A 23156-nucleotide genomic window follows, 5' to 3' on the forward strand; every position below is an offset into this window, starting at 1 on the left:
TGACTGCTGTGAGCCTCTGTGCTGTTACCAGCCAGAAAAGCACGGGGGAATGGAGATGTGGGTCTCCAGAGAAGATCTCCTCTCTGGAAGGACCCTCAGCATAGGGGATTTTTCACCGTGGAGCCTTCATGCTCCCTGATGGACATTGATTTACACCTTCGTGCTCCTACTTGCTCTGAGGTATGAGCAGGGAAAAGCACGAATGATAAGAATGTAGGAGCCGCCTCCTCCTCCCCGCAGGAAAATGAAATTCAGCCTCAGCTACAAGGGTTCCCCTCGCTCCACCTTACAGGAGGCAGAAGAAAATATCTCAGAAGCTTGAAATATTTTGTTAGGGTTACCGAAAGGGTATGTCCGAGAAGCAAGATTTAGTGGAGAGCTTACGCAGGGTCTGCAGCGCTGAGCACCCCAGGGGCTGACTCTGTACCAAGGGACACTTGTTTGAGCTCCAACCCTGCGGACCATGGGGAGAGGGTAAGTGACTCCAAACGCAGCTGGCGATGGAAGTAACAACTGGTAAATGGCCAGGCAAAGCAGTTTTCAGGGCTGGAGCTGTTGAAGCTACACTAGAAGTGTGGGGTGAGACCAGGGAAAGATCCGATGGGTCTTCTTCAAGCCCTTCACCAGGTCTCCCTTGAGTCAGGGATGCAAAGAGAAACACGGGCAGTTGGTGTAATCACACTGAGCGGCAACTGTCCTCGCCCCCAGCGCAGCACTGTTAAAAAAAATTATAATTCATTTTGACAGCTGCCAAATTAGCAGCATATTATACAGCATATTCAATTAGACAAGCTCCCGAGGGAGCAGGCAGAGGTAGCTGGGCAGCCAGACAATGCTGGGACATGACATGGTGCTTCAGGAAGGTAGTTTTAGAAATGGATGTGCATGCTCTGCAGAGAAATACTGGAAACTAGTCCCATTTGTTTCCAGAACATGTTTTAAAAAATAAAATAAAAAGGTGTAGCTGCTCTTGCAGTGGTCTCACCAGCAAGTCAAACCTCTGCCAGTGGTTTCCAGCTTCTAGGGTTTCTAGGGCCCGTATCAGTGGGTTTAGCAGAGGAGGGAGGCAGGGAGATGAAGGTCAGAGTACCAAACCAAACCATTTTGCAGCCTTTTTTTTTTTTTTTAATACAGCAACTAATTTGGGGAGCGGGTGCTGGAGAACGTGAGCCGCCACGTATCTGCTGCTCTCATCTTCTACTGAGCCGGTAGCAGGTTGCCCTGGCTGCCTGTGCACTCTGTGATCATCCATGGAGCATCTTGGCCTTCAGCACTCTACATGCTCAGCAGATTTGCAGGAGCAGCTATTTATGGACCTATTCTGCAGCCCCTGGAAGTCTTCACTGAGCTGTGCATCAAACTTTTAGCTAGCAAACTTCATATCCTCTCCTTCAGGCACAGGTCTGTATTAAAACACCATCCCCTTATGTCTAACAAACCCATCATTCCTTAATTCAGCAGCTCCTTGTCCTACAGCATCTGTGTTGTAACTCCTACCACGTTCCTACTGGCCTGGGGGGAGGAATCAGGATAAAACAGTTGCCCTTGACTTCCTGAAACACTTGTGCATAAGCACAGTCTTCTCAGCTTCACCTCAAAGACCCGGCATTCGAGCAGAGACGCAGGATTCCTGGGTTCTGACCCAGTTCCTGTAAAAAAACCGCATGAGATGATAACACGAATCATTGGAATGTCTCTCTGCCTTGATTTACCGATGTGTAACACAGGGCTAGGACACAGCACGTGTGATAAGCACGCAGCTACATCCTCCGGCTGGTAAAGCCATTTGCATTCACAAGGCAGCAACCACAGTTACTGATTTTATTGAATGTTGAATGTTTAATTTAAAAAAGGGAAATTAAACAGCTTGTTATACTCCCCTCTGTAAAACTCAAGACTCCGAGACTTGTTTGACTATGACTAACTTAAGGTGTTACTCTGCTGTAATCCAAACACGCTTCCTGCCAATAAAAACAGAGTTCCCTGAAACAGCCCCGCTTTTATCTGCCAGTCTATAAATATATAGGCACCAACTTACAAGTTCTGTACTTTCAGCCAAAAATAAACGCTCTAAACTAAAAACAACGAACTGCAAAGCTTCACAATCTGCTAAATGAAATGTAAATATTACATATCGGCAACCCAACGGCACTTCTGCCTTCAAACTTGGCCAGATGTTCCAAGCTTCGGGGTGCAGTAGACAAAGGGCAGGTCAGCATAATGCAGTTATTTTTGGGAACCTCGTAAATCGGGTTAGCAATTTGATCTGTGGTCTGCTGGGGAGTGGGAAGAGAGCAAGTGAGAGTGTATGGCAGTAAAAGCTTAGGGAGGAAAGGCAAGAAACTGAATATTTTGCTAAATTGACTTCAGCAAAATCAGCTTCTGCCTGGTATTTTTAAAATCCTACATCCTGTTTCCATGCAAGGTCCTTATCCCCTGGACCGCACGTGTAACCCCACTGAACGTGCCACACTTGGAAGTATTTGAAAGCTCAGGGCCCAAGAACTGATTGCAAAATAGGAGATTCTCTTCAAATGTTACTGTCTGATACAAATGCAAGTAAGCTAACCAATACCCTGATCACAGAAGAACAAATGATTTCTTTTTACAGCTGGGAAATAATAGTAACATATTTATACACCACCTGTACTCAGCTCAGCTCTATATAATCAAAATAGAGATACAATTCCTGCACTGGGGAGCTTAACGTTTAAGACTGTTCCTGTAAATATGAGGAGTTTGAATCACTGTGCTCACTCGCTTAAGATGTACAAGGCTTTTGCAGGATTGCACACTTCAAGCAGAGGAAATTCAGTACAATTCAGGGATAATTTGTCATGTTTTGTTCTGTTTTACGCACAAGGGAGTAACTGCTCCAAGGGAAGAGGGGAGAACTGGGGCTGAATGTGGAAGTGGTCTTGGCTTGGAGAACTGGGCAGGAATGGAAGCAAAAGGAAAGAGACGCTGACTTGACTGGGGTATCACCCAACACCCGCTGCCCTTATTTTCCAGACATATGCATGTACCCAGACTGCAACGCAGAGCAGAGGCCTAAACATGGGGTTTTACTTTAGTGTCCAGGAAAAAAAACCTGATTTATCTGCTCTGACTGTACTACCTTCCCCATTTAAGCGAGGAGGTGTGATCACCCCTGGCCGTGCTATGTACAAACCATGAGGTACCTTGTACGTATTCATTAACCACGACACTGGCAAAACTACTATCACCTGTAAAACAGCGAAAACTGATACACTCATCAGCATCCATGTCAATCAACCATGCAGCCAGCTGTAACAGCCAGACCAACTTCTGCAAAGATATTTATAGAGGCAAGGCAGCCTTGGAGAGCCCTGTGGGATTTGCTGAAGAAACTGTGGAGGTTAGGTAGTTATTCAGTGGCAGTCAGGTACCCACCTCGCTGAACTGCCTTGGCAAAAAACTCACTAAGGTTGAAACTGCGGCTTCAGTTGCCTGAACTCCTCCTGAACCCAGGCCGCGGAGCAGCCTTGCTTTTTGTTCTGCCAAAATCAATGATAAAAAACTGGTGCCTTGGAAGAGCTGTTGTTCTTCAGCTTGAGGACCCAGCCAGCTGCTATATGGAAAGGAAACTGCTTAATAAAAAGCTGAGTTGTTTTACAGGCTTCACTGGAATTTAAGGTCAGGCTATCTGAATCTATCCATTACTCACCATGAGCTGTGTTGCTTAGTTCAGTTCATCCTATTTAATCAACAAAAACCCTTGGCCACATTGCGAACATGCATGGTGAGGTAAACCAGAGCTCTTCCATGGACATGACTCCACACTGCGGCAACAAGTCACGTCTTCTTCTGTGCATGCAAAGACCTCTGAGGACCCACGCTGTAATACGAATAGCAAATGCCCCTCCTTGGGGGGAGCTGCTCGGGCAAAGGGGCCCTGCTATCTGTTCTGCAAGTAGATGGTAATGAAAATTAATCAGGACAAGCATTAACTCAAGAGTTTTATTTACTTGTCAGAGCTCTGCTCCACATACAGAAAAACAAATCTTCATATACTACTTACAGCTTCCGCTAGTTCTCAAAAATTGTGCTAATTTTTCTGATGACTCCTTACTAGGTTGTTTAAATACACTTGCAAATCAAAGAATTATGTCTCATCCCTTCAAAAAACCACACTTTATTAAAAAAAAAAAAAAAAGACTTGGAACTAGTTTTCACTCCCAACTTAACTCTGAACATTTCATAAAATCCCTCTTCAAAATAATTCACTAGTCCTACAATATAGAAAATATTATCAGAGGCTCTGATGCTTCCACACCTCAATTAAATCTATAATATAGGAGGGGTAGGAAAGAGAGAAATTAATGGAAGATATGGTCATATGGCTGTTAGGAAAAAATCTACACCATTTCCCAGCTGAGACTGCCTGGGGAAATAATTTCTAGCTTTGGGAAATACAGAAATTACTTTTTAATAAAGTTATAAATAAATAACTTTTGGGGGAGAGTTAATCAGAAATGGATTTAGAAATAATATTTGATAGACTTTGCTTTGTTGAAGAGAAATGTATCAAAATCAGTGTTCCCGTTGTTAGACAGAAAGATTCAGTGTCATCATGAGAAAGACTTTGTTAGTAGTGGCCATCAAGGGTTGGTCCTCTTCCGCCCAGATGGGATTGGAGGGAGGACAGGTTTGGAGTGAGAGCCTGGCCAGTCGATGAGCTGAGGCACATGAGAACAACCAGTCTTGGACTTGCTGTTTTTTCTTTGAAGATTGTCACTCAGGAGTTCAGTCTCTGCAGAAATTATAAATAAGTGAAGAAGCACTAAGGGGGTGTTTATTTCAATGAAAAGTCAAAATTTACCACAACGCATATCTGCAGCTGAAAACCCAGTGTTTTGGGGGGGTGGGAGACGAGTAATATCTTCAGGTAATCTAGTGACTGCTCTACCTCATACATACATGGAAGAGCAACTTTATGCCTAAGCAATCACTATTTTTAACTTCTCCAAACATTCATTGAGAGAAAGCTTCTGTATTGAGTATGTTCCATTCACACTGTAATGATTCTGCCAGATCGTAACATTGCGGCTTATAAGAGTGTCATTACCAGCAGCACGAATAAGCTGCCCTGTCACCCAAATAAAGCTACTATCATTACAGTAAGATACACAGCCTGAGCAAAACAGTTACACGGGAATATGGTTCAAACCTTCCGATCTATCCACTCTATTTTCAGCTCCTCTTGGATCTTGATGTTCAGCTTTGGCTTCTTCAGTAAGGTGAGCATGGGGAACAGGGGTCTGAACCGGTAGACCTTCAGCAGCATGTGTACCAGCTGAGATTAGAAATCGTCCACTAGCAGGACCAGATTCTCTGGAGCTGAGAGGGGAAAATGATTCATGCTTTAAAATAGCAATAAAAAAAAGCATATGCACCAGGTCTGACAGTATTACTGATGTTGCAGTCACACAACTCAGTCAAAGTTAGAAAGAAATCCAGTAATTATCAGTTACACAAAGCTTTTTCACACATTACAATTCTCTCAAAATTTCTAGTGCTAGCAAACACAACTACTACCTCTCTCAATTTTCCTTTATTGATTTAATTAATCACTCACACAGACAGGTTCAATAAAGAGGTTCATGCCACACACTGCATCAGCTTCAGATCTGAGATCAGAACTCAGAGCTCCTTGTTTTCAAATCTGTGGTTCAGCACTGCAGACAATGTTCTCTCTTGGTGAGTAAAAGAAAACAGGAATTGCCTTGAAAAGAAGTGTTTCTGTAGTACCCCAGTGACAACACAGACCATGAGCAGCCATCTACCAGTGAGTAGTACCCAAGGCACCTCTGACCTGTTACATCTCTTGCAGAAAATCTAGTCAAAGCCAAAGCCTGAGTGGTCTGAGACCCTGAAAATGATAACAACCATGTTGTAGCTTGTTCTGATAAAGGCTTCCAATTTCTGTCTATATACTATCAATTTACTTCAAGAAAAGTAAGGAAAAGGCCTTGATTGATATGGAGAGATCAATAACTACCTATTTAATGCAAAACTGTAATACATTTCTGGTGCAATGCTTAAGACATTTCATAATGTCTCTCTTCATACAGAAAGGACTGTTCTAGTCTAGGTGAGAGAAACCGATTCATAGATTTATGAATCTGGAAGGAAGTTCAAAGATTATCCACCCTGACCTTATCCATGGTGCAGGCCTAAAGAATTTCATCCTGTAATTCTTGCAAGGAGCATTTTAGCTTGCGAGAATACTGTGATTACAGTGTTCTGAGGAAAAGAAAGTATTTCAGTGGTGTTTTAATAAATCCATACAATAAAAAGAAGGGATCACGAATAATGAGATAAAACAGTGCGGTACTCCCATAAGAAACAGGTAATTATCTTGTCACTAGATGTACTGTGGAAGTCTATGAGAATTTTGCCATTTCCTTCAAGGTAAAGGAATGTACTGAGTGCTTGCGTCTTCCTCTGAGGTCCACTACATCCAGGGTTGCTCATCAAACACTGAATGCTCTAGCCAAGTGCTTAACCCTAGTCGTAATCTCATTTTAGCTGCCTGTAATACACATCACACGTAACTGTGGTAGGGATAAGAAATTACTAGGAGTAGTAAATTCAGGCTCAGTATAAACAGCAGCTTGGACTCTTCAACAACATCTATTCCAATTTCTAAAAGGCTGACTACTGCTTTTGCTTCAGAGAACATAGTCACACATTTGCCTACAAATAAAGGCTAAAAATAGGTATCATATAGTTAGAATTAACCCTCTGTGGATCTCTAGCCGCAACTACATGAATGTACTATGTTAAAATCCAGCATTCTAAGGTGCTCAACAAAAATCTTCATTACCCTTCTCCCCAGCTTTCCCTTTCTTAAAGGGCAGAAGGCAAAGTAAACTGTGGGAAATAATTTACATACCACTTGGCAGGGTGTAAAGGGAAAGTAGGCACCCAGGCTTTTCTAGTACAAGCGTCACAGGAAATATTTAATTTAATTAAGGGTTCTTGTAAAACTACTCAATGAGAATAACATCAAAAATAAGTGGAAAACTAGAGCTTATGAGGTCTCTGCCATCTAGATGTCCAAGGTATTTGGGAGTGGTAGGGCACAGGAGCTGAGAGCCTACCTCTCCTCTGTGCTTTTGCCAGGTGACCTATAAATGAGTTTGGATAACTTATCTTTTGTCCTTCCCTGACAGCCTTAGCACAGAACAGAGAACTATTATAGGTGAAGCAGGCATGTGTCCTGACTTTAAAGTTTTCCCTCTAGTAAAATTTCCCAGTCAGCTAAATGGAAAAGAAATGAAAAATAGGAAGCTTAAAAAAAAAAAACAGTATCACCCCATGGAGTAATGAGATAAATGGATTCTGTGTGCACTAAATACAAAATGTGTTAGTAATGAGTTGAGGAGTAAAGCACTGGACTGCTATAGATACTGTTTAGATTATGGTTGCACTGGACTGGCAAACCCTAACATATATCACTGCACATGATATCATAATATTTCAGTTGATGGGCATTTTTCATTTGATTGTGTTCGGCAGGAATGGGGATGTGCAATTAAATATTTCAGACAGTTCTTTGTTAAATGCACTGGTCAATGGTAGGTGAGGTTTACTGCACCCTCAAACTGGCAAATAACAAAGGTACAGTAACAGATTAAGAAGTTAAGTTTCTACTCTCCAATTCAGTATATTTTGACCCTCCTCTCTTCTCTTCTCCCCCCCTTGTTATGCTGTAACCACATCGTTTCAATATCCTTACAAACACCGCTACTGGTAAAAGTGAGTAATGAAATACAGCAGACAGGGACCTAAAAATTTATCATTGCCTGTGGTGAGTAGCAGCCCTTTAAAGTACAGTTGTAAGATAGATTGCCCTAAAGGACTGCTACTCACCAAAGGCAATGATAAATTGTTTAAGCCTATGAGTGAAAACAAATGGAACCTCAGGCAAAAAAAATCCACACTTTCATGTGTGGGAGAGTTCAGCCTCCAGCAGAAGACTTCAAAAGTCCATGGAAACTAACATGGTGTTTTCTTTTGTGAAATCAGGAAAGACTAGGTCATCATAGGTTATGTCCAAGCAGAAGACCTATGGTCTTAGCAATGAAAAGAAGTCATGGATGTAAATAGAAACTGTCCTGCTGAAAACTGCAGGTCAGTGAGCAGACCTCCAAACAAACCCTTTAATTTTCACTCTTGAGTAAATGCAATCAGGATCATCCATTTTACTTGTAGAGCAGAAGTAACAAAACAACTGCAGGACTTGAAGCCACCAAGTATTAGTGACCTGAAGAATAATGATGCTGTTTCCACCACAGCTCAAGCTTAAATAAAAACTGCCAGATTTGAGAAACAATGGAAAAAATTTGGGACCTGGACACCTGTTGCCCAGTGAGATATCAGACTCATTGGCAGTCCCTGACCTTGGAAAACTGTATTTCCTTCATTAACTCTGCCTGGAGGTCACTACATTCATGCTCTTACCCCTTGATGGCTTTTTTTAGTTTATTCTTTCTTCCATGCCAAATGTTGAAAGCATAAAATTGGAGAGAAAGAAAAAGAAAATATTAAAACACTTCAATATTCAAACAAAATCACTACAGGCTTTACTACAATACTTCAGAAATGTGGGATTTTTCTCACCAATATTTCAAATGCATCTACAGAACAGCATTTCCATCAATCACACCTATAAGCAAATTTCTTCCAAACTTTCCATATTTCCCTTGGAAAAGGATTTGACAACATGACTCTATACAATTTTGCTGTAGGCCATGATGCATGCACAGAAAATGAATCAGATTAGCAGTTTGCTTTTTCTCTCCTCACAGTTGTTTTCCCACTGCGTTATTAACAGTGCTAAGCGAAAACACTGCTAAAGTCAAAACACCAAAATGTGGTGGAGTGGAAAGACATATTTATTCCCATATGTGAAGGGTAAGACCTTTACAACTCATCATAGCTTCACATTTATTTGAGTTACAGGTCTTGCCTCTTACTGGTAAGGACAGATGATGCATAATCCCTCTGCAACCTATTATGCACTCAGTTTCTCTCATACGCTCACTCTGTTCCCCTTTCAGCACACTCCACCATGGCACAAATACTCAGGACAAATGAATCTGCAGAGGCCTACGGTTTCAACCTTTTTACAGCATGCTAATTAACTACTTGTAATTACAGTGGCAGGTAGTACATCACATAGAGGGAACTGGCAGTCTCTCTAGGATATAAAAGGAATGCTGAGATTTTTTTTCAACAGCAAGTTTAGCTAAGAATTCTGCTTAATAGATGAGGAATGAAGCGAAAGGGTTGAAATCTTATAAAGATGCTCAGCATTTCTCATCGGTCTGACTTAACGTGAAAAGCTGCCTAATGTGTTATTAATGAGGTTATTTAACAGTGATTTTTTAACAGATGTGAAAACATATAGGTGAAAAATACATGGTATGGTATGTTTAAATACAGCAGGAAAGGTACCTTGGTTTGTACGGAATGAGAACAAGATATCAGACATGGGATTGAACCCATGGTCAAATTCAAGTTTACCAACAGCCATACGGCATAGACATCAGCTCACTCGAAGTTGCAGCTTTCAGATGAGCTTTGCGGTAGGTTCCAAAGGGCGAGCAGAGCGTGGCTACAAGCGCACACCTATTTCCTAGTGAGGATGGGGGATCTGGCGTGTTATGCTTCTCTAGGTCATGCTGTGTGGCATCCGGCTGCTTCTGTGTATCCCATCTGGGCATGAGATCACAACAGATGGCCAGAAGAGGGGAAAAAGAAGCTTATCAAGGATACTGCATAGAAAGGCCGCAATGTCACTTGCTACAACAGCAGACGGGCTTGTTGGCAGCCAGAGCTCAGATGTACTTATAGAACAGGACCATTAGAATAAGTCACAGCCATCTTGTAAGAGGCAATGCGGACCTGCAGAGCAAGTCAGGAAAATATAGCCCGCTTCATAGCTGAAGGCCTAAAAGACACTGAAGATGTAGCCTCTTCAAATCTTCTATCCTCTTCTCTATACAAGCTTTAAATGAGATAGGCATTGTCTCCCTCCCATACTTCAGAGCCTGTTTCACTGTGGTACAAATAAATGAGGATGTTCATCACTCATGAGCAGAGGTGCTGGACAAGATATGAAGCATACCAGCAATGGCTGAGATACTAAGAGAAGGTAAAGGCACTACAGAGCTATCCTGGTGGAGTCTGCTGTCTCACGGATGAGATATGAATTTGAACATCCTGATATCACCCAGAGCCTCCCAAATGGTATTCAACAGTAACTATGGTAATCCTCTAAAGAGAGAATGAGAAATAATTCTGACAGCAATATCTGGTAAATTTGTTTAAAAAACCAATAGTTATCACTCAAGTTCTGCTTTTCTATACCTGGACCAAGTTTCTTTCAGCATTTTTTTCCCTTCAAACATCCTCTTGGTAGAAAGCTCTTGAAATTCCCTCTCTGTGTATGTGAATTATGGTGTCTTAATGAAACCATTCCCATGAATGAGAAGACTTTGTTTTATGCTGCAGCGACATGTGTTTAATAAGGCTGTTGGTGTAACAGATGAGACAACTGCATTTGCTTGGGAAATGGTTTCAGATCTTGCAGCATTAACCTTCATTCCACCCAGCGATAATCTGCTGTCTCAGAAACTGAACTCACCGGCTCTCTGGGTTAGTCAGGGGGAAGCTCTGGTCTTGGGAAGTGTGTATTGTTGGTTCCAGTAGTTGTTGATGGGAGCTGCTCGGTGCAGGAGTGAATGCCAGGTCCCTAAAATGATACAAAAAGAAAATAAAGTGCTTGTTACATGCATTTATATACTGTGACAGCATAATTAGTGCTTAGTGAGTTCACAAGACCTGTTCAGATGGAGCGGAGCGTTATGTCCAGTGGGAAAGAAGCAGCAATAAGCAGTTGTAGGTAGTAATCCAGGCTCTGTTTATAGCCAATGGAGATGAACAGTTGCAGCTACAGTATGAATAAACTCAAGCTTAAGTAGAGATCTAAAGCAGGTTGGATGAATCACTCTCCACTGAGACAGAGCAATGTATGGCAACTTGTTCAGATAGAGACATTTTTATTAAAGACACCCAAAATCGGGTGAGATTAATCCCACCGCTTGTGACTAACTCACAAGGTGAGAAGTTTCATGTTCACTGCCATGCATAACACCTAAAAAAAAGCATTCCTGGTAATTGCAGTGTTGACACTACTTTATTTATAGACTTGAACCACAGAGCTAAAACCAAAGAGATGCAGCACTGAAGACTGCCAAACATAAGAGGTCCTTAATGAAATGCTGAACTTAAAATTATAACGCTTGAAAGATTCCATACATCCACCCCCTGTACCAGAGCCATCCCACCAACACACCTCAGCTGAACTCTGAAGGAATCTGTTTATTTTTAAGGGCAATGAGCCTCTGTAACTTTTGTGTGTGCCATTTTCTAGTTTCCCTAGGAAGCTTGTCAAGAACATTTTTAACTGCAGTAGCAACTGCTGAACGCTTGCTGCATGTGAGAAGCTAGGTTTTTAAGGAGGGTTCATATCTTTTCTGAAGACTTATTTCTACAGTTTGGAAAAAAAAACCACAAACTGTTATGTTCTTCATCAAGCCCTCAATGACACCCATAGGCCATTAAGACAAGTATACCACTGCCACTTTCCCATAGGGAACAGAGAGGCTGGAATCTCAAATTGTCTTTTCATGCCTCCTTATCTTGCCAAAGCAGGACTGTTCCCCACTGTGGGTCTTCTGGTACTTCAGTGATGAGGCTTTTCCCACTCCTCCTCAGAATCAGTCCCTAGCCCAATACACTGTGCATTGCAAGCAACGGTTTTCTACTCTTCATCTTTAAATTTCCCTTTCTTTAGTTTCTTCTTATTATTAATACCTATAAATAAAGCTTCCCTAGTGTAAGGCCTCAAGCTGTTATTGTTTAACTCTCAAGGCTGGTAATGGTGTTTGTTCGTTATCGGCTCAGATCAAAATCTGAAACAATTACACAGGAGAAAGGGCCTGATTCCACTAATGGCCCCCAGAGCTGAGTGCTCTCAGAAATCCTTTCTTGTAAATCCACATCATGGAAATAAAAAAAATTAAAAAAGAAAAGAAAAGAAAAGAAAATCTCTCAGCAAAGAACTCTGTTCAATGTATAGCACAGAAATACACAGCCTGACAATGGAGGTTGTAAGTCAAAGCAGAAATCTGAAGACAGGATTCAAGGCCATCCCTCTAAGGACTGGGTCACCACAGGAAAATGAACTCTACTTCCTGGAGCAAAGGTTTGGATTCAGAACCCACGACCCACTGTCAGAAGCTACATCTCAGTTGATAAATAAACTTAAACCAACACGCCCAACAGCTAAGAAAAATATGCATATTTAAAGGTGTTATAGGGATGTTTTTTCACCTTCTACCTCCGCACTAAATGTCTTCTTTACATTGCCTCTCAAGCGTTGTACTGTCATTAGAGGTGTTTAGGCTCAGAGTGTAACTGAAATTGCACCAGAATGCCCCAGCTAAAAAAAAAAAAGAACAGGCTGGAGAAGTTAAATAGCACCCTGTGAAAGGGCATATCCATGTAGTTCAGAACAATGTCCTAGCTTTGTCATTAAGAGGGGCATAGAATAAAACTGAAAAGCAAAATTACATTGAAGTCAGAGGTTGACTAGACAAGGGGGTCTGCAAGACATGCATACAACCACATGCATGCAAATCTTACGCTTACAGCAAGCAAATACAACCTGAGGAGAGTGTCTCATCCACAGGTAGACCATGGACCTTCTCTCTTCCCAGTTCTGGCAAGGAGCTCCCATGAAACTGTAAAGTGTATGGATTTCTTCCAACTCAGAAAAGCAAGACTGCATGTTATAAATTCTCCTCTCGGTGATGCCTGCTCTTGCTTACTCCAGTTCTTTCAGCAACATTTAGACAAAATCAAGAAGTTAATCATTAGCTAAAGGCCTGATCTGAGCGAGACTTCAACCCAACCCCTTATTTATTACCCTCAAACAAACAGACAACTAGTGAAATTATTCAGAGCAAACCACCAAATGTTGCCCGTACATTATATTAGGCAATGAGACATCAAAATGACTTTAATTACACCTGCACACAGCCACAGGCAAAAAAATAAAGAGGCCAGGTTTTCAGTAATTTGGATTTAAGAATCTAAATTTATGTAGATAACCCTGCGGCGTTGCAATAAATAAAATAGGTTAGATTCTTGTGTGACACCACTTTTAAAATTTTCTAACGCATACTCAGGAAAATCGAGCAATGTATTTCAGTCTGGATTAAAATGTGTAACGATGAGATTAAGCATTAAAGAATCTTTTAATATTTACAGATACACAAGAAATTCAAAACATCTAGTACCTGAGGAACCTTTTTGCATATATCATCTCTGGCATCAGTTTCATATATTTCATAGAATTTAGATTCACTCCTAGCTGAACTACAGTTCTCATTCTCTGCAGCAGCACTGCTCAAAAGCAAGCTGAGCTGCTTCTGCCCTCTACGATTTCTGGTCCGCAGCCACCTATTTACACTCCCAGTCTTCTCTCAGCCTAATGCCAGCACAATTGGTTCTTCAGAGAGTGAGTGAAATTGATCTGGCTGAAAAAACAACCTTTTTGTTTGGCAAAACCTGATCTGTACCTTTATCTAATTCATCACTAAGCTGTATGACATTGGAGCCAGTGGCAGCACAGAGCAGGTAGTGGAAGAAAAGGAAGGGGCAGGTGTGTATGAGCCAGAACTGCCACTGAAGAAATACTAAAGTGACTGAATTCTTCCTTGTCGCATGACAAAAAATGTCTGGACACAAAAAAACCTACTTTGCACTGATAGCCCTTTTCAACCACAGAAATCGGGATACAAATCCTCAAATAAATCACCGCTTTAATGGAGCTACTCATATAAATTAAAATCTAGTCCAACAGCTAAAAAAAAAAATATCTTCAATTCAAGCAAGACATTGTAGAAACTTCTAGCTAATCATCCTGGTATTTCTATGTGCTAAAAATATACATAATCAATTACCTGCATATTTCAAAAATTTGTACTTTTGAAATTATAACCATCTACTTCTTAAAGTACTTGTCTTATTTTGCTTCAGGTTACCTGCAATGCCCTCAGAACAAAGTTCCATTTTATACCAACTCCATCCAGCATGGCAAGCATGGACCTTCCTCTTGTATTTCCCAATACAATTTGAAATTAATCTGCTTTAACGAAGTTCCTTGTCTCTATCCACCCCACTTTGCTCCAAGCTGTCATCTCCCCAGGGCCAGAACAGACAGAACAAATTGCATGCTTGCTTCTCCTAGTCACAAGTCCGTATCTTCAGTCAATTCAAACTCCACTGGAAGTTCAGAGTAAAAGTGAGGCTTAACATTGGAGTAACTGAAGCAGGGGTGCATGTTCTTTTCTCTTCATTCCTCTAGAGGAGCAGTATTCCCCAACAAGGAGTGCTATGGCAGCAAGCTTACTACATCAAGATTCATCAGCTGAAACCCTGTATAAGGCCAGATGCATTACCAGCGAAAGAAATCATATTTTTACATAACAGCAGACTGATTAAGTGGACAAAGTACATTCATGCACTGCTGCTGACAATGAAAATAAAGAAAAGGTATCATGTTCTAAATAAAAATTCATCAGAACAAAGCTGATAAGATTAAAGCAAGAATAGACAGCAAGAGTTTTTTAAAACTGGATTTTAAACAGGCATGACCTATCCCATTTATATAGCCAAGTAAAAAGAGAAATAAAAACCTCCAAATAAAATACAGCTTGAAAGAAAACAACTTAAAACATAGATATTCCATAGGAGAGAGAAATCTGGGAAGCACTAAAGCCAAGATGGATCTAGACATAACAATGAAATGAGATGCTGAACCCAGACATCTAATGCAATAATGGCTGCACGAAAAGATTGGTGCAATTTTTGAGCAACATATGCAGAGACAATGAAGTACGGTGCCTCAGATGCAGGCTGTAGTGTCATCTTTGCCAGCACTTCTTGCAGGGACACTTGAAATACTCTGGACTGATCAATTTTGAGAGTTAATTAACAAATTAGCAAGACTTTATAGTAACCCTCCTGAATTTACTAAGCATAGACTTACAGAGAAAGATGAAAAGACATTACAACATATATACAGTTTAAGAATGAACCATGGAGAGGTATAAAACAAGATAACAGTCTACCCCAAAATTATTTGGATGCTGCTGCTAATATTACTATGAATAATGACATAATGAATTACCTTGTGTCATCTCAGTCACACATACTATGTTGTGTAAGACATTCCTTGCTTAGTCCTTGATAAAAGCTAAAGAAAGCCACATGACCTTACATTTCCTATGGGCTAAGAGTGTGCACAAAGACGGTTACCCCAGCTAAAATGACATGCAATAACCTTTTAAGCCACTCATGACCCAGGTCCATAGTTATATATTGAAAGAAGGATCCATCAAACCCAGGTGAGCTTTTCCAAGGTGAAAGCCCCTCTCTTACGGGTATTTAAAACTTGATTAAATTCTGTATAAAAAAACATGCTCAATAGAACAACCATACACTTGCTGCTGGACTGGACTACATGACGTACCAGGTTCTCCGCTATCTAATTGCTACATTCCAGGATTTAGACGCTCTCTCAGAATTTCAACCATTTTATAGCATTCATATTTATGGCACCTCTTGACTTAACCTCTTGCATGGAATGGGGTGTTGTCTACTCTTGCCTCCAATTCTGCTGAGCGCATCTATCCCTTGAGGCCTAGTAATTGCAAATGCTGATTGGGGGTGACAGGATATTCTCTCACCTGCCTGACAGCTCTGCCAAAGCAGTCTGATACTTAACTCCAAAATCAGCTTCCAGCGAATAAGTATAGTGGAATAAAGGGAGCAAAGAGCAACAGACTAAGGCAGACTCAGAGGAACAGTTCACAGTGCAACACTAAAACAAACCCAAAATATCTAGCAAAAGAAAACACTGATTTCCATTTTTCTTCTCATTTCAACATAATTTAAAATGAATGAATCAGCTACTTAAAAAAACCTTTTCTCTAAGTAAAGATTTGGAAAATGCATCATAATTATGCATCTCTGCCTGTAAGCTTCTGCCATTGGTTTTCTAGAGACAGTTTAACTCAGTAGGTTTTTTCTTCCTTCTTGCCTTTTTTTTTTTTAAATAGTCAATCTCCAAACTTTGTCATTGGAATGATTTTCATCAATGCATCTGGTATGTACAATTGGTGACTGCATTTGTACAGGCCTGAAATGAGCTGAAAGGTGTGAACTTTTCTATTCCTTCTGATGATTGCTGATTTAGAGGCCTATGTGATACTTTAAATGTCAACACTGTGAGCCTTTTCATGGCAGGTAGGAAAAGCAAGCAAAGAATTCAGGTTAGGAAGATTTACACCAAGGGAAGGCAGGAGTGCTACAAAGGATCAGTCAAAGAAGATACATTGAATTCATAGAGTTTTAACACCTTTTTTGCAGGCTGTGACTATGAGGAAGAAGAAGGGAGACAGTCAAGATAAAATCCATTTTCTAAAAAAAAAAATTAGGAAGTAGAATCAGCTTTCAGAAAGTCTACTTTAAACAGAGATCTCCACAGAAGATGTACTGCTGCAAACAACCTTGCGCTGAGCACGGCTGTGACTTTCCAACACTAATTACTAGTAGTGCTAAAAAACATGTCAGAGACTGTGAGCTGCCAGAAAAATGATCCTTTTTTGCTCTCTCAGAGAAGACACATATAATAATTTCATAGCTTTAGACAAGTTACTTGTGGATGGCTCTGCCTCATACATTTTCGATATATATTTTGGGACTGCTGCACTCCCAAGTCAGAAGACAGGCAGTATATGATATATTTGTTGGGCTAGATTTAAAAGTGATAGAAAGGAGAGTTGTCTATGAGATTTGCAATCCCTCACAATTTCTAATCATTCATCCTTAAAAGCAGTGGAGAAGAAATCTTAAACAGGCATTTTTCACTTTATTGAAAAGGACTTGGCTGAAACCACTCTGCATTACCTTTGAAACAGCTGGACACATGCACTAGGTGCCTTCCCTGACAAAGCCTGACGTGCTGCAGAACGCCGCCTTTGGAGAGAAGCTTCTTCCTGATAAAGAAACACGACCAACTTTATACAGCAACTTAAAAGTATATATGGTAACTTAACTGGCTGTGATATTCCTCTCTTTTGGTAAGACTCTAAAGTATATGCATTTATATCTTCTGGGGAAATAGCAGAGCAATATTGTAACTAATGAGGTGCTAAATATGATTCACCAATCTACACAAACCAAATTCTGGTCTGAAATCTTGCTGGCTTTGAACAATTATGATCTTCATCTCCAGTGAAGCTCCATTTCTTCACAGTAGTCAAAATATGCCAGGGTGTAGCAGGAAGGAGTATCTGCAGAGAAGCACTTTTGATGCATCCCAACCTTCCAATATGTTAAAGCAGGGATAATTCTAGCTATGCTGTTGTCTTAAGCTTCTTTTCACCAGCAAGGAAGTGAATGCAGAAGAATTTGCCTCCGCTACATCTTAAATACAGTGTCTCCTTGCTCCAGCAATGCAGAAAACCTACCTTACCAACTCTATATCAACCAATATTCCCCCCTCAAAGAAGGAATTACCTTTTGCAAATTTCAGTTAGTTAAAATGACTTTGTACAATGAACACATTATGATCTCAGCAGACTGGAAAATGTGGTCCCGAGTTTTAAGGGCGAGTTAATTAACATGTGCTGTAGGACAATGTAATTTCTCAGGTCAGACAAATGCAGCACTACCATGTGCTTAAAAAAAAAAAAAAATGTAAATCACAGAGCAAAGTTATTAAATCCTGCTTTGTTATCAACTGATAGGCATTGATAGTTATCAATTTAATAGCTAAATCACATGTTTGTAACAGTGGTGTTTTGTCACGGTATGAGCAATGAAAGAGAATATAGTTAATCTGCTGAATGCTCACATTATGACTATTGTGAATTCCTTCACTTTCCTTCACTATTTATGCTAAGTAAGGCTCTGCTTAGATGCTCACTGAGCTTGTGTCTTGTTTTGCTTTCTTTTGGTAAAGATATAATTCTGACCTTTTTTTCTCTGTGGATTACAGGTATAGGTACCTTTCTGTTCATGCCTTGTATAGTTAATTACAGCCATACAAAATTAGTGCAGGGTTGGCATGCTCACAAGGGATAAGGCTACAAGGAATCAGATCTGCTGTCTTTCCCTGAGCAGCAGATCCTGCTTCTTATTTTGCTTGTGGATAATTCACATTAATTTCTTCATATTTTTTATTTTCCACTTCTACATGATGGGAGTGGAATGTGGTTACTGCAGTGACAGCACATTATTTGGGTGCCACAAGCACAAAAATCAGTTGCAGTCCCAAATGCAACAGTTTAGAAAAAATTTTACATTAAGGCCACAGACATATTTATATTCTTCTCATTAAATATGGTCTAAGAGGCACCTGTGTTTCACCTTGAACGTTTTACTATGTTGACACTTCAGCTGATGCTGTAAAGCTTCCTCTGGATGTAAAAATATATTGGAAACTTAGTGCAGTAAATAACAAAAAGGTATTACCAGCACTGAAGAAGGACACTAATAAGAAAGAGAGCCTTGCGGCCACTAAGTAAGTTAAACCCAAGGTAAATGATAGCCTCCTTCATCATAAACCAGTTCTCCCTGACTTGACAAAATGTAAACTTTCAAAATAAAAATAAAAAAGATAAAATAAAAAGTAAGAAAAATAAATTGCTGGGGTAGGAGTGATGGCAGAGTACCACCAAGGTAAGAAATATTCTGGCTTCTCTCTCATATTAAACTAACAAACCTTTGGATGAAAGAAACATGAAAATGAACGCCACTTGTGACATGTTCTGAATTCTGTATGGCTTGAAAAGAGGCATTTCATTTCAGAAAACTGAAATATGGGAGGTTCCCTATTTATGTCAGCCATTTTACAATCATACTGTTCTCCACACCTAAGACAGCCTTTTTTAAAGCCTGGGAAATGGGGGCAGGTGGGTCTGTTACTTTGCTCTATCTACAGCACTAATTCTAAACATCAGAGGTAGTTATAAATACAGAGATAGTGGCAAAATTGTACAGCAAGTCATGCCTGCCAAGCCATCATTCATCATAATGACATCATAACCCTGGAATGGAACAAAGTTTAAAGCTTTCATTTTTCTTTTTCTTTTTCTCCTGTCGTTGTCATATAAAAAGAGCATTAGACACATCTGCTTCATAGCCCCAACTCCCCCACTGCCTGCAAGGAGAATGAATGCCTTTAGGGAAAGGACTATTAAGGAGAAGTAAAAAAAGAAAGAGAGATGAAGCTGAAGTTGCAAGAGGTTATTTGAAATCCAAGCACATTGTTGAATCTGTTGATTGAAAAAGTAAAAGCAGGTGGAAAATGTGCTTAAATTTGATCTCTGGCAGTCATCACTAGCATACACTCTGAAAGGCTCGACTGAATGAGTTTTTCCACTGCCACAGGATGGCGTTCAAAGGTAGTCTTCATTGTCCTATTAACTGCATCTAACTATTTCCACTGAATAGGATAGTTTCACATCTTGTTGCAGAACTGAGAGATGATATTCAGCTCCCTTACACCAGTACACAATTGAATGAAATCAATTGGGATCAACAGATTTATTCTGGTGTAAAATTGAGCAGAAACGACAGCTTGTCCTCCCATCTGAGTTTACCTGCTGCATTCTCATCAATCTGCCTATAACTTTGGGGAACTGGTATATATTGTTGAAATGAAAGATGGCCAGAGAACAGGAGTCAATCTTCTCTGGAGAAAGAAAGCTCTGACTAACATGTATTTTTTGCATACAACTTATCATTTCTGTCTAAGGTTAGGGTAAATGGTCCTTACCACAGAGCCCAGTTGTGCAGCAAGATTGTCCGGGATGCCTCCTGGATAGTTTTTGGCAGAAGAGTCCAAGAACTCATTGATAGATGAAGACCGAGTAGTTCCAGTAATTACTCCGCCGGGTGACAATCTTTGCTCTTGCAAGAGCCGTATTCTTGAACCTAGTGTGGAAAATACACTCCTCAACAAAAATATTCTGAACACCACTTTGCTTACAGCAAGCAGAAACTACTCATTTGCAACTACCATCAGCTGGCTTTTGGCACAGTTCTGGATTCGCAAAAGGTAACTGTGAAAGTTATAAAGGATATAAACTACACAGTTCCCTCAAAGCTTTTAAACTCTCCAAATACTGCATAGGCATAACAAGTTTACCCTCCCTGAATAGTGAGGCAAATGAAACTTATGAAAAATCTAAAAAAACCACCCCTACATTAATGGACCAGAAAAAAGTGCTTAACCATGTGTAAATGAGCTCATTTTGTTATGGATGCTCTGATATGCACCACTGTTATGACCTTTAAGCTAATTACAGTCTACCTACTTAGAAGTTGTAACCTTCTCAGAGCTCTTGGAATGTGATGGGGAGTTGGAGTAGGGCACTTTTTCTTCTGTTATTTATTTGAATTTCTGTGAACAAAAAACCAAAAAGTGGACTTGCACCACTGCTGGAATCAAACATGAATGTGAGCCAAAAAGCTGAAGAAGACACAACTAACTCACTTTTTTTAAAAAAAAAAAAATTTAAATTGAAAAAATTCTCTAAGATGGGATTTATCCTGTCTGTAAAATTGTATCTAAATATGAAATTGTCACAGAAAAATTTTTATAAATATTGGTACATGACAGTCTTTGCATAAATCCAGTCATAAGAAAAGTTTAATTGTATTGTGTGTCATATCAAAGCACAAGAGCTCACAACCTAAGAAGTCATGTACAAAGGCAGAGGATGGGAGGCAGAGAGACATCCCATCCACATGCATGTTCATATACTAAATACGGTTATTTTTCTGAGCATATGCCTTTATAAAAAAGTTTCAACAGTTGTCAGATGACTCTCAGCCTACCCACTATATACTGCTAGTTTGTAGCTGCCAGAAGATCAGAGGAGATGAAACTTAAGGTTGGTGGGTTCTGTTTCAGGCACAGTAAACTACTCACTTGGACACTGAGTAAGTAGTAGAGCCTAACCTTCAGAGGTGCAGAGCTTCACACTGCCAAAACTTCACTGGGATTTCTGATGCCCAGCATCACAAATAATCAGTCTTTGGCATAAATGTCCCTTTCCTCATTTGTAAAATACAAATAGTAACACATACTCCACAGGACTGCTGTGAGATATAATTAAGAGTTGTAAAGTACCAAGTTCCATGGATGAAAGCTGCTAATGCAAGTACAAACCGTTATCAGCTCTGAAATGTATTATACTTCTGCTATAAAAAGTTTTTAAAAAGAAGAACTTATCTATTTTCTCCCAGTATTTTTACTCAATACATGAGCAAAAGATCTTGCACAGCAGCTCATTAAAAAAAGAATTAAGAACCTATCATAATCTCACACAACCAATCTTCCCCCTGCTACTATCTTACTAAAAATGTCCATATTAAAGACAACCTTGGGGCAAGTTTTTTAAAATAAATTATTTTACACAGTCCATAAGAAGACATGATCTCTAGAAATAGGATAGTTAAATTTATTTAAACACCTATAAATGAAGCTCTAAATGAATTTAATGGTGCATAGTAAATTTAAAAGTTACTTTATGGACAGCAAAATTACCAAAATTTAGCACTATTAATGAAGTTTCTGTAACTAGTGACAAGTCACTCACTGAAAGAACTCAGAACTGCTGAGGAATACAAACAAAGTCCTTTAAAGGAACCTCAGAGACACACGTCTATATCTTCAAAAATACCATGATTATATATAAATCTTTTATCTTTAATCCTCCCCCTTTTTCTTCTTTCCTGATAATCTAGTTAGGGTTTGGTGGGTTTTGTTGCCTCTCAGGACAAAACATTTCCGGTGTTTTTAAGACAAATAAGCAACAATATTACAGTAAGTAAGGCAAGGGAGTCTTCTTTCTCACTTCAAACAACATGGAAGCTCTGGAAATGAAAATAAAATCTACATAGTTTAAGATTAAATAAGATTCCACAGAAAGGTCCTCACTGCTGTAGCACTGAGATGCCACAATATGTGTAGAAGCTTTTTTCTTGTCCACTGGGAAATCAGTATTTATTAATTCTTTCAGGAAACAAAATTACATGAAATGATGAACTGATGAATTTTACACTATCCTTCATTAACATTTTCAGACATTTTTGCCTTCCCTTCAGCTACTTTTATTTGCAGTCTTCTGAGCCACACAAAAGGTCATGAATTTTGGCTCTGTGTTACTTACAAAACTCATTAACCCTTCTGTTGTAACGCGTCTAACCAAGACAGCCATAAACCACAGAGGCTCTTGGTGTTAGAGGAAAGAGTTCACATAAACGAGCTTCCTCTTAGTCCATGCTGTGCAACATCTTACTACTGTAATGTTTGTTTCTTATTTCTTTTTCTCCAGTATTTCAGAGATCATATTCTGCTTTCATCCCAGCTGGTAACCTGCTCTGTCTGGAATAAATTCAAGGGTTACAGCTGAGCTCTCACAATATGTTAAGCTAATCTTAGTGATGCTGCCTCTGACAAGAGTACTCCTCCTTTCTTCCACCACAGGCAGCCATGAAGCTCTTCTCCCGCACCCTTCCCTCCTTGAGCCAATTCTATAGCTGCATGATGAGTTTGATCAAGGAATCGATCTGTCTGCAAGTTGTTGGTTTTTTCTTCCCTAGGTTAGTTTTTGGATGGAACCATTCCCTGATCCAGATTACATGTGACTGCACTATCAGAGGAATGAGAGCAAGGGGGAAACTAGAAATACATAGGCAGGAGAGGCAAGATGGGCACGACCACTTTTTGCAGCAACATGCACTTGGATTAGCTGGAAGTGATCATGAGGCTCCAGCCTTAGTCATTCAAGGGCTAAAAGGCTTCTGTTAAACACACTACCAATCATTTGGGCTTACCCCACAGTAGGTAGACCCAAAAGCACTTGGAGTGAATTTATAAGTTGCCTCCACTCATCTTACTATCCTGGTTTTCATATACCTCTTCACACTTCTGGCTATCCTGGGGAAAAGAGTAAAGTAAGGTCTCAGTGTCATGC

General features: G+C 40.0%; 1 protein-coding gene across 6 annotated transcripts in view; it reads right to left on the reverse strand.

The window, feature by feature from the left end:
- Positions 1–3967: 3967 nt before the first annotated feature.
- LRGUK (leucine rich repeats and guanylate kinase domain containing) overlaps positions 3968–23156 on the reverse strand; it is a 53875-nt gene continuing 34686 nt past the window's right edge. For 4 of the 6 annotated variants that reach the window (XM_030014698.2, XM_030014700.2, XM_030014697.2 and 1 more), the window contains 6 exons: positions 19949–20106; positions 17074–17162; positions 10679–10786; positions 8491–8520; positions 5192–5361; positions 3968–4774 (listed from right to left, as the gene is read on the reverse strand). In XM_030014698.2, coding sequence (XP_029870558.1) covers positions 4623–4774; positions 5192–5361; positions 8491–8520; positions 10679–10786; positions 17074–17162; positions 19949–20106 — 707 coding nt within the window. In that variant the 3' untranslated portion in view covers positions 3968–4622. Of the gene's footprint in view, positions 4775–5191; positions 5362–8490; positions 8521–10678; positions 10787–17073; positions 17163–19948; positions 20107–23156 lie in introns of those variants that run through there. The other 2 variants (XM_030014699.2, XM_030014701.2) reach the window with 2 other exon arrangements.

Source organism: Aquila chrysaetos, chromosome 5 (genome assembly GCF_900496995.4).
Source record: "Aquila chrysaetos chrysaetos chromosome 5, bAquChr1.4, whole genome shotgun sequence".
Taxonomy (NCBI): domain Eukaryota; kingdom Metazoa; phylum Chordata; class Aves; order Accipitriformes; family Accipitridae; genus Aquila; species Aquila chrysaetos.